Source organism: Panthera onca, chromosome D1 (genome assembly GCF_046562875.1).
Source record: "Panthera onca isolate mPanOnc1 chromosome D1, mPanOnc1 haplotype 2, whole genome shotgun sequence".
NCBI classification, from domain to species: Eukaryota; Metazoa; Chordata; class Mammalia; order Carnivora; family Felidae; genus Panthera; species Panthera onca.
In genome coordinates this window covers 38792572-38804581 of record NC_138348.1, presented here as the reverse complement: position 1 = coordinate 38804581, position 12010 = coordinate 38792572, and the positions used below count along the sequence as shown (strand labels likewise).

The 12010-nt window shown below is 41.4% G+C and overlaps 1 protein-coding gene across 2 annotated transcripts in view; it reads left to right on the top strand.

Annotated features, from left to right (window-relative positions):
* The window catches only part of NELL1 (neural EGFL like 1), an 875786-nt gene that overhangs the window by 212718 nt on the left and 651058 nt on the right, over positions 1-12010 (top strand). For both annotated transcript variants that reach the window (XM_060606214.3, XM_060606213.3), the window contains exon 11: positions 3273-3372. In XM_060606214.3, coding sequence (XP_060462197.2) covers positions 3273-3372 — 100 coding nt within the window. The remainder of the gene's footprint in view (positions 1-3272; positions 3373-12010) is intronic.

The following is a 12010-nucleotide window of genomic DNA, read 5'->3' as shown; positions in this document are numbered from 1 at the left end:
TACCAGGTTGGTGAGGCTATGGCTCATTGATTCTCTTGATGAATGGGGTAGTATTTATAACTGGCCAGAGAACAGCCTTGGGACACATTTAATGGATGCTGTCAGCAGGTAGAGGAGGTGATGGGCATAGGATGCCAAGGCTTTGAGTCCCTCCCAGGCAGCCTTTCTTAAGATTTAAACCCTGATGCCCGGTGGTACCTGTTGCATGTAAAGAGTTAACGTCTCTCCTAGGCGTCTATACTGGTACTGTATAAGTACTGTCCTTGGGAGAACTGAGCAAATAATTAATTCTTGGTCTTCTGTGGTTCAAGTGCAGATCCCCATTTGACAAAATGCTGCCTAGAGATCCTTTCATTTTCATTTTCCTAGGATCATTTTAAAACCTTAGCAACACCAATTAGATAAGAAACTCTTGTTTCAAATATTTTCACCAAGTGTTTTCAGAAGTTAACATACTTTTTTTTTTTTTTAAAGATGAATAAGCTCTTCTAGTAGTCTTGCTTACTTTGTCCAATTATTGCTGCCCCGCAACATTTCTTCAGGCCAGCAACAATTTTTGACTTAACGGTCTGAGTTGTTATTAGAAATTCAGGCTGAAACACAGTGATTAGTAAAGAACTTGAAAGTGTTTATATTTGACCGATGACCTAGAGAGTGTCACTCTAAATGAGAAAGAATGGAGGCATTGTATTTTTCTACCAACACAGAGTTCTAGGGGTCATAAAATAACATACCATAATCAGGAGGGTTTAAAATGTTAATTATCAGATACTTCTCACTAGAAATAGTTTTAAAAATAAAGTTAAAAAAGGTTTTGTGCCTAATTATGTGGCTGGACTAATGGATGTGGTGGCACTTTCGGTACTGTAATCACAGTTCGTACTATTTCAAGATCATGCAACGGGGTTTGTCTCTATTTAAACATTTCAAATTACGATCTTGCTCATTAAATACGTTAAAGGTTGATTAGAATTGTCTGATTTAATCAGCCAAGGCAAGCCCTTTTCATAAAAAAAAAATCAACTTTTGTGAGTGATTATATTAAAAAAGTCTTCATGGCATTTTAAGTATTATTATTATTATTATTTTTTTTACAAAAGCAAATATACACTCTAGATAAAAAATTTTGAACATAGAGGAGAATTACAAGGATGAAAAAGGAAATCGCCCCAGGATCTCACCATCTAGACATAATTGTTTTTTTTGACAGCAAGAATGAAACTTATTGTCTCAATTTGAGTTCTGCTAAAAGCAGACCCTGAACTAAGGATTTCAGAACAAGGTAGGGCTCTCAGAAGCAACCAGTAAGGGTGTGGAGGATGCAGAATGGGGTAAGGCAAGGAACTGAGCGAGGGTGGGATTTGGGCTGAAAGGCCTCAAATACCCTGGTTCCAGGAGGGGTGCTGGAGTACTAATTGGACCCCAACTATTGTGTCCCCTTGAGGTAAAGAGCCTCCCATGCCTGTCATTCCCTGGCTTTGAGCTGTGGCGGTGGGGATGTACAATTTGTGGGTAACTCTGTCTGCTCTCTATTGTAGAGGCATTAACAGTAAGTAAGCATTTTGCTTTCCTGTGCATGAAAGCTTATGCTGCTGATCATAAAGTTATTAATGTCTATTGGTTCCGTTCCCTGTTGCAGAAATTAAGGCACAGCTGGTAGGCACCCTGGCCTAGGACCAGTGCCCATTCTCAAGGTTAGGTGCCCCCCCAGTATGGCCTGGATGAGAATGGAACATAGCTGTGATGGAGAGTGAAGGTGCACAGGTAGCAGGCTGTATTCTCACATCTTAAGTCCCATTTTAAGATGGGAGAAAAGCAAGAGATCTGGATATCTTGGGACAGATTAAAAAAAATGAATGGCAAGGAGGACAAAAAGAAGACACTGCAAGGAACATTGGAAGCAGGACTGTTGGGGCTGAAAATCATGAGACAGGAGAGGAAACCATGGTGCAAATTTTCCAAATGGTGGATGAGTCGTTTAGAAATTAAATTTATATTTGATGTTTAGAGTTTTGTTTAGGTTCATAGTTAGGAGTAGATGTGCTTGATGAAATGGTTTCCTGCGAAACCAGTGGACCGTGGGGCCACTGGAATGCTAGTGTCTCAGAAATGGAAACCTCTGTATCGCCCCCATCTCTCCTGGCTAGCCAGCTCCATCCCATTCCCTCATTTATTTTGAGAAGTACCTTTTGGTCTTAAGTGAGACTCCTTTTCTCAAGCTGGCTTCTTAGTTGACTTAAATAGCCTCCTGGGAAGAGGAGAGAAAAGCTAAACATTCTAGATAAAATAAAAGACTCTCAAACCCTTTTTTATAGTAATTAATGGACTAATATTTAGAGTTCACAGTACAACTAAATACAGATGCTAGTAATGCCACCAAAGACAACCTTTGGTGAAATGAGGTCTTAAAGATTCATCAGGTGAATATTTAAAAATCTATTGTAAGTGATTTTACTTACATATAGGGAGAAATCCAATACTCCTCCAACTCTCCATTCAGTTCATTCGTACTTGGATACCTTGGCTCTTGTCTATTTCCTCTGCCAGGAAAGTCTCCTCTTCCCCATTTCTTTATTCATCTTTGGCATCTTCCTTATAATTTCTTCCCACTTGAGCAGTAGCATTCTCCCATGACACATCATCATACCCTTTTTAGGACTTACTGTACTGCATAATGGTTAAGAGAGTTTTTTTTGTTTTGTTTTGGGTTTTTTTGCCCCCCTCCTTCCTGTATCCAGACGAGGAACTCCTCAAGGGCAAGGAAGAGGTCTTAAATTATCTTTGCGTTAATGGTTTGTGTGATCCAGGAGCACTGAAACTACCTCATAGCAGCCTATGAGAGCTCATTGTTCATAACTTCCCAACTCTGGTCAGTGATACTATGTTGGTAATTCAAAATTGGTCATCATCGCGGTATTCATATCACAGAAATCAGCAAACCGTACAAAGTAAGGCTCCCCCATTCAGCAGCCCATTGTGAACTTCCCAGCAATACCACTGTAGAGTGACCTTCTGCTACATAGAAGATACTCGAAACTTATTTGTTGAAGTTGGGGCTGTGTAGACCTAGAAAAAGAAATGTGCCTTCTCTTCCAGGAGTGTCATCCTGGAAGTTCTATTTGCGACTTTGTCATTATTGTGGAATTCCTAGAAGTACTATTACTTATTGAAACTTGTTATCACTGCAGGCTGTTAACAATGAGCATCTTATGTCTGTGTCATCAACTAAGAAATGTGAATGTTTTTTTGTTTCCTGATTATTTGGCTTCCAGGGTGGAGTTTTAGTAAAAATTACAGACGCATGCCCTCCTTTGAACTGCTCAGAAAAGGACCACATTCTCCCAGAGAATCAGTGCTGCAGTGTCTGTCGAGGTAAGTGGGCTTGGTGGTGGAGCGGTGCTTGGGATGAGGGTGGGGGGCATGAGGGCTTAATGAATAATGTGAAGATCGTAACATGGGTGCAAAACTCTGCTCTGCTATTTGCAAACTTGCGTATCCTATTTACCTTTCTCAGCCATAGTCTGAGCAGTTCTAAACCTGAGGGTGATAATAGTCTGTTTCACAGGACTGCTGGGAGGGTTAAATGCAAAAATGCATAAGTACCTAGCATCATGCTTAGCATGTGATAAATGTTCCATAAGTGACAGTTCCTATAAAAAGAATGATAGTTCTTGCAATAATGGTTATTATAACCATTATCATTATTACATTTTCTCATGAGTGGCATTGGTAAGCAGACTGTTGAGCCTTTCCCATGGACCAATTCCTGTATCTAGCAGACAGGGGCTTCTAGTGGATCCTTATTTATAGGATTATATGCAACTTTTTTACTTTCGTGCAAGGAAAAAAGCTTTAGCTAAGTAACACCTAATTGCTAATTCATTCTGGAGCAGAAATTGTTTTGCTTCCTTTTCCTGGAATTTTCTCCTTTCCCAAAATTTGTCCTCTTCAAATTGTGGATCAGCTATCCCTTCATTTTTGAAAGGTCTTGCCCTGGCAGAATTACATGGATTAGGAGAACCTAAAATTCGTTTAAAATCTTACAAAACAAATCTGGTTAAACTCCTATCTATTTTTTGGAAACTATACCTGTCACACATCTTTCTTCACATTCTCAAATACCCGTGGAGTTGATCCTTTTTGGCTCCCTTTGAAGCTTCTACAGCATAGCAGATTTAGCTCTGGTTACCTTATATTTCACTTTTTTCTCGTTTTTCTCTAGCATAAGAGTTGGTGCATATTTAATGTAAAGGGCCACAAAGTAAACATTTTAGGCTTTGTGGGCCAGAAGGTTTCTGTTGTAAATATTCAACTCAGCTGTTTTGCAAAAGTAGCAGAGACAATGGGTAAATAAATGGGTGTGGCTATTCAAATAAAATTTTATTTATAAGAACAGGTGGCAACCTGTAATTTGTTGATCCTCTCCTCTAGCATCTTCTGATCTATAGAAATGTTGTATATTTTATCATGGAGTGTTCAGCTTATGCAGAGATTTCTCTGCTTGGTCTTTAGAAAGTTGTATTTTGGTAAAATTCCTAGGAAAACGTAGTGTGTTGATAGCCAAGAATAGCTAACGATGCCATCAGAAAATCTGCCCTGATTTTTCTGCCTTTTGGAAATAAGCATGTTTGCAGCCAGGACGCTTTAGAAACACCTAAAGATTGACTGGAATTTTCAGAGGGATGCATTTATTGGTAACGGATAGGGTTGTTAGGTAGGTCTTATAATTTAATGCAAAATCCATTACTTGCTATTTGTTGAAGTGCCAAGTGAGACTCAGTTTATGTAAATCCTTCCTGATTTATGGTTTCATTAGAGCAGAATCATTGATTATCCCACAGAAATTCAAGAGGAATGTCATTGCTCTGACCCAATTTACAATAGACCTCGTGCCCCTGCTTCTGCTAATACTTCTCCAGAAGGCGTGCACGCCTTTACCAGTGAAGATGTTGACAGGTGTGACCTCTCACTGAAAAATAGACTCATTCAAGGCCCCATTGCTGCAACCTGGTAGCTTTTACCAAACCTGACATGACTTTGAGGGAAAAGTGGGAAGCAGGAGTAACACTTCCTAGATTAGATCATAGCTAGGACCAATTTGTGAAATCGGGGCTTTTCTTCCTTCTCCTATCTGCTGCTTTCTGAGGCAGGAAACTACCAGCTTTGTTGGGAGGGGGCTGTTTGCTGATAGTTCTTTCGGAGGTGTCTGTATCAGATAGGGTTATTTATGCTTTTCGACAACTCTGCATTTTGATAGGAATGAGAGAACGTCTTCAGGAAAGATACGGTGGTGAAAGAGTTGAATTGACCCATTTGGATATCTGGATTTTCTTAGGTTTCTCCTCTTGACTCCCACCTCAGCGTTCAGACACTGGAGTGAAGAGAACGTTATGTTAGACAAAGGCCCTTTTCAGCACCATTTACTCTGTACCATGACCTCTGTTGACCCCAAGTAGAGCAGAGCCCAGAACATCCTGCTCGCCTGTCCACATGCTGGGGCTTGCTCTGCACAGCAGAGAATCAGAAAAGGTGCATTTTCCTGTGCAGTGGGTTATTCTCTTTATTATGAAAACACAAAATTTATATGTTGGTTGACAAAAAGGCAACTCAGGAGACTTCTAAGGTCTGCTGTCTCAAACTGTGCTCTCCATGAATTTTATTCCAGATCTCTTAATCCAATTATTTCCCAAGAACATCTTTAGAAGTAGCATAATAGTCTTTCCTAATACCATGGGAAATATTTTTCTCCTTGGATTTATAGTTGTCTTTTACCTTTTCCTCTGTGTTTCCTGTGTCTTGCAAGAAGAGGAGAGGTTGGTTCGTTTCTGTTCTGACAAGACGTGCAAAGCCCAATGGGCCTCTTCTAAGGCATATTATTCAGTTCTTCACCACTCCCCACCCCACCATCCTGTCCCCTCTCTAAAACAGAAAGTAATGAAAAGGTGACAAACACTCAATTTCTATGTAAAGTAATTTTTACCCTGCATATGGAGAGGCTGTACCATTTGCTTTGTGAATTGAGATTGTCTCCTGACGGGCAGGCAGTAAGTGAGCAGAGAGGCGGGCCTCTGATGACCTGAGATGCGTATTTCAGGGATGACCACAGTGGTGTGATTTCAGCTGTATGGTTTCTGCCACCCTGCTGTTATTGATTACAGAAACTGAAGTGGCTGTAGCCTCTCTCAATACCTCCATGAAGGCCCTTCAATTAGCATATTTATCATCTCTCTCTGTCTTACTGTGGATGTCAGGTCATTAGTCTGAGGAAAATCACCCCATGAGAGCTTATCATTCCTTAGCAATCTGAGTCACAATCTTCCTTGGGCCTGTTTAGGGAATGGAAGTTTTCTGAGGTTTGTCTTCATTAGGCCTCCGATGAGCCATCCTACCTGAGGAGGTTTAGACTGGGAATTTGAGAAGGCACAGAGAGTGCTCTGTGCTTTCTGACCCCAGTTGGCTGGCTATATGATATGCATAAAATGCTCTAACTTTTAAAATTGCATTTGTTTTAATGATTATATTTTATGAATTCTTTAAATGTAGGAGATAAGGTAGGTGAAAATACATTCTTACCACATAGAATAATTCTATCACTGTCAGGTCAGTGACTTCGAAGGAAATGATTTTCAGTACCAGATATTCAACAGACTCTGTGTATTTCACATAGGAAATAATGTTGAACCCATTTTGCTGAGTTCTGACCATTTCGCTTGAGTTATAACTTGGTGACATGATCCTGAAACTCATTTTATTCCAGTCATGCCTATTTTCTTATATGGTTACACATTTTGCCTCTGCCCCCTACCCCCTGACTGATCCAGGAGAGAGATGAAGATTTTCACTGAGTTTTTCTCTTTGTGGGAATTAAACCTAAGACCGTAGAGTTAAGAGTAACAGGCTCTGACTGACTTACGATGTTCATTGTACCAACACAACTGATATCCAGACTCTAGGGGCGTGGCACTTTGTCTCTATAAATCTTGGGCCATGCCACATGCTGTAACGAATTCCTGGGCCCTTTAAAGGGAAATGAAGGTAATCAGCTGAATTGGTGGTTAAAGCCACATGGCTGTTGGTACACCCGGGATGTCCCTAAGGAAGGGACAATAGGACAGTTAGGGAAGATACCTGCCAAAAGACCCAAAGTGATGGACGTTGGCAGGAAGAGGCCATTTTGCAATTGCTGAGGTCCCAAGGTATCCAGTACCACCCAGAACATCCCCGTTCCCCTTTGCAGTTTCTCTCTGATGCTTCAGGACAGTTTGTGCCGGCAGTGTGAAATTTCTTTACCTTCCTCGTGACGTTAAGGCAATGACTGTAGCAGGAGCCTGACCACTTAAAGTGTGAGCCCATAAGGTGGTGAAGGGGGAGTGGGCCCCGGAGTGACACCGATGCCTGTGCCCGGAAGAAGTAATAAAAGTGCGAATGTAACCTCAGCAGAAAAAAGAGTGCCCCTGAATTGGCAGTGGTCTCAGTTAAAGGGGGGCAAAAAGCTACGAACCTTGACTGTGCATCCTCCAGTTGCTCCAGGAAACGACACTGATCATTTGACACATTCCAGAATTCTTGACACACACCTCAGGGTTTTATGCCCCTCATAATTTGGCTCTAATTGTATCTTCAAGGTTGCCAGTGACTTTGGAGGGTTTTTGTGGCTTGTTTAAGATTTTCGGTGTTGGGGAAAAAATTCTTGCCCACATCTGTTCCCAATGTGTTTATCTGTAATTTTAATTCATGCTCACTTGCCTTGTCATCTGGTCTGGACTGAAATGAGTTGAGATTATTTGTACTATTTAAGATTTTATGCCCTCAATTAAATCCTCCCAAACACTCTTGGCATCGTATGATTTTCCCCCCTGGTCTTCCTCGTCATTCTAGTCTCCAGCAGAATTTGTAATTGAAATGGTTTTAGAGAGAGGACTTTAGGGTATTTGAGGTCAAAAGAGGCTCTTGATGAGTGTATCATCTAGCACCTAAATGGAGGAACTGGCAGTTAGCAGCTGGGGCAGGTTCTGTGTGTACTGGTAGATGGAGTCTGATCAAAATCCCTGCAGCCATGGGCTGAAGCGGATCGTAAAGACAGGGCTCTCCGTTTAACCGTTGAGGCTGGGAGCAGAGGGCATTTGAAGAGTACTGTCTCTGGAGTCTGTGACATCTGTGGCCCCAGAAGTGCTGCAGTATATCGGGACGCACAGAGCCTCTGGAAGAGGGCACGTTGTCCCAGACAGAAGACTTGAAACTAAGGTCAGGCTGCCTTGGACAAATAGACCCTTAAGTGTTGACTATTGCAGAGGAAATGGATTGTTCTCTAAGACAGAACCTGTAAGGATCCAGAGCTCAGTCACTAGCGGGCTCATCCTGTTGGCCTAACCATTATGGACAAGGAGAAAGGAATGTCCTTACCCCCAAGGGCCCAGGCTTCTATGGTGTGTGTGTTGGTTGTGGAGTACATGTGGGTGTTCAATTGTCATAGGATATAGCTGGGCCATATCCCTCCTAGCTGGTCCATGGGTGGAGAGATTCCATACCAATGAGGCACATGCAATATACTGTACTTAGTATACCTTAGCCCCTATATAACTGCCAAGGTTCGGCATCAGTGATGTGAGAGGTACTGGCTTTCTAGGATTTAAGAGTGCATTTTTACATCATCGAGGTACATCGTTTCAGAGGCAACTTGCCTACCTGCTGGGGGGCACATTAGTGATAGGAGATTGAGGGTAGGAAAAGGTGCTCTATGTGGAATCCAACTTTATGTTAGAGAAACCATCTTGCCCAAGGATGGTGGCCTATTCGTTCCTTATTGTGGAAGAAGTCACAGTAGCAGATCATAAAGGTACTTGTCCGTTACTGGTTGTAGAAGCCAGAGGTGAAGCAGGATGGGTGGATGGTTTTGGTAAAATTATAAAAGGGTATGGAGTGGGATCTAGAGAGTGGCAGTGCATGTGTGGGGGCTCCTTTTAATAGGTGGGGTTTATCATATGCAGATAAGGCCAGTGGCTTTAAAGACAGCAAGTTGTTTGACAGGTGTTATGGTCTTTCACTGACAGCAGAGTTCTAGATACAGGGCCACTAGGCAGAGTCCACATTTTCGATTACTCCCAACTAAAAAAATGTGACCTCAGGGTTTCTGTCACTCCATTAATTTCCTTGAACATGTTATGGGTACATGCGGCTTCATGTGTTTAGAACTCCCATCCTTTAGTCAGCTTCACTCAGCCTTTAAATTGCTTCGGATCTTGTGTTATGACCCTTCTCTGTGATATGCTCTTGAAGCACCTTGTTCTCCATCACATCATCTCCTTCTAATCCGATACTCAGCATCGGTCATTTTTGCTAGAGGGTCAGATGACTAAGAACATCATTATGCTGTTGACAGCATTTTTTAAATTCTATGCCTATTGCCTAGCACAGTGCCTGGGCACCTGCTAAGTGCTCAATAAATACTTGTCAAATGAATGCACGGTGCCTCTCCTGGGAACTAAAACAGGTAGTTGAGTAAACGTTGGAACCTGATTTCTGCAGATTATGTGCCTTCCTCTGAGGATCTGCTCATGTTCACCATTTGAACGTGAGCTCCAAGTAGGTTTCACTCAGATTAGTATCTTGTTGAGGGCTGATGTTCTGTTGTGTGATTAAGTTGTTTTACTTCTGACGTAGAGTGTCCAGGCAGCAAGTTGTCAAGGGATGTGTGACCTGGAGAAAGAAACAAAGTTGGTTCTTTTGGTAAAATCGAGGTGTGCCGTGGATTCGAAAATGCTAATGGCTGGTGGAGTCCTGATCTCTTATCATTCCTGGAATGTCCCTTGATGATTAAAATCACGTCTGGGCTTGGGGCGCCTGGGTGGCGCAGTCGGTTGAGCGTCCGACTTCAGCCAGGTCACGATCTCGCGGTCCGTGAGTTCGAGCCCCGCGTCAGGCTCTGGGCCGATGGCTCGGAGCCTGGAGCCTGTTTCCGATTCTGTGTCTCCCTCTCTCTCTGCCCCTCTCCCGTTCATGCTCTGTCTCTCTCTGTCCCAAAAATAAAAAAAAAAAAAAAAAAAAAAAAAAAAAAAAAAAACGTTGAAGAAAAAAAAAAAAATAAAATCACGTCTGGGCAGTCATGTGGGGCGGGGTGGAGAGACAGGTGTTAGAATCATATTTGGATTTATATCTCTATTTTACCCATCACCGTTTAGCTATGTAACCATGGAGGAGGTAGTTAACATCTTTGAGCCTTGGTATATTTGTCTTTAAAATACTTTGAATTCTTCTTCTGGAGAACTGAGAGGATTTAGTCATTAACTAAACAAATATTTATTGACGACCTATAATGTGTTGGATATTGCTATGGGCACAAGGTGACCAATCTTTCATAGTCCTTTCCTTTGAAGAAGTGAGCTTCTAATGGGGAGGTAAACATTGAATAAACACAGAAATAAATATACAGTAATTGTGATCACTGCTATGAACAAGAATAATAGGATGTATGGAAGAAAATAATGGGGATTTCTTTAGACTTGGGAGACCAGGGAGTCTTTTCTGAAGAGCTTGTGGTTAAGCTGGGACTTAAAGACTGAGTAGAAATTACTCTGGCAGGGGTGTTGTGAGTTGGTGGAACAGGTTTACAAAGACTCTGAATCGGGAGAGGTTGGAACAGTAGAAGAATTAAAAGAAAGACTGATGTGGTTGGAGAGAAACGATGGAGAGAGAGAAAGGGCCTTCTTTGTTGCCACGAGACCAAGTTAAAGATTTTGTATTTCTCGCAAGTAAAATGGAAGCCCTGGGAAGGTTTTTAAGGGGGAGAAGGACACGTTCCAATATGTGTTTTAAAAGGATCCCTTTGTGTATAAAATGGATTAGTGACTGGGCAAAAAGGGCACAGGGAGGCACATGAGGCCCTGTCTATTTGAGAGATGGTAATAGTTTGGAGTACAATGGGCTTTTCTTATTGTTGTGGAGGAGAAAATGTTATGTTCAGGAGATACATACAACATAAAATTAATATACACAACCCAGTTTTAGAACATTGATTCTCTGCCCAGTGATGTACAGTTGTAGTAAATTGTAACTTGACCTGAGCAGGCAATTTCTCTTTCTTCTCTCTAGCCCTCACCACTGTTGAGAAGTGTCAGGGTCTCATTTTCATGGTGTTTTAAAAATTTCCCCTAAGTTTCATTCCAGGATGGTTTTGTTGATTATTTTTTTCTCTAGTCTTTATATTTTAAAGTTAAGGAAATTGATGTGATTTTGATTATTAGCAACTTAGGCTTGGGCTGGTAGTTTTGTGGTTTAAACCTAAAAGGTGGAACTCTCAAAAAAGAAAATCTTTTCAGTGGGTTTATCTAGGTCGATGTACTATATTACATGTAAAAGATGTCTGTAAAAATTGACACAGGGGGTGCCTGGGTGGCCCAGTCGGGTAAGTGTCCAACTTTGGCTCAGGTCACGACCTCACGGTTAGTGAGTTCGAGCCCTGCATCAGGCTCTGTGCTGACAGCTCAGAGCCAGGAGCCTGCTTCAGATTCTGTGTCTTCCTCTCTCTTTGCCCTTTCCCTGCTTATGTGCAGTCTCTCGTTCTCTAAAATAAATAAGCCTCAAAAAATTTTTAAAAAGCTACCTTTTAAAAAATTGACTGTATTTTCAATTTATATTTCCTAATAGCAAAGCACGTGAAGAACAACACGTGGCATTACCATATACTTTTATTATAATTTCATAACTCTGTACCTAGTGATAAAGATTGAATTGTGTTAGAGAAATTGGCCATATATTTGCATCCAGAGAAACATGGTATACTTCTCTGTATATTTATATAGATTCCTTTGTTCCATATCACATGTACTTAGATATGATATAAATTTAAGTGTTTGAAGTCACTTAGACTCTTGCCATATTAGGAACTTGGGAAGGTTCAGTATTTGAGGGGTCAGGACAAAGATGATTCCCAGTGTTCTGGTTTAGGTGGATAAAGGTGTGGCAGATGGGTATGGAGAGTCTGGGAGCTTGGATTTGAGAAGTAAGATCAAGA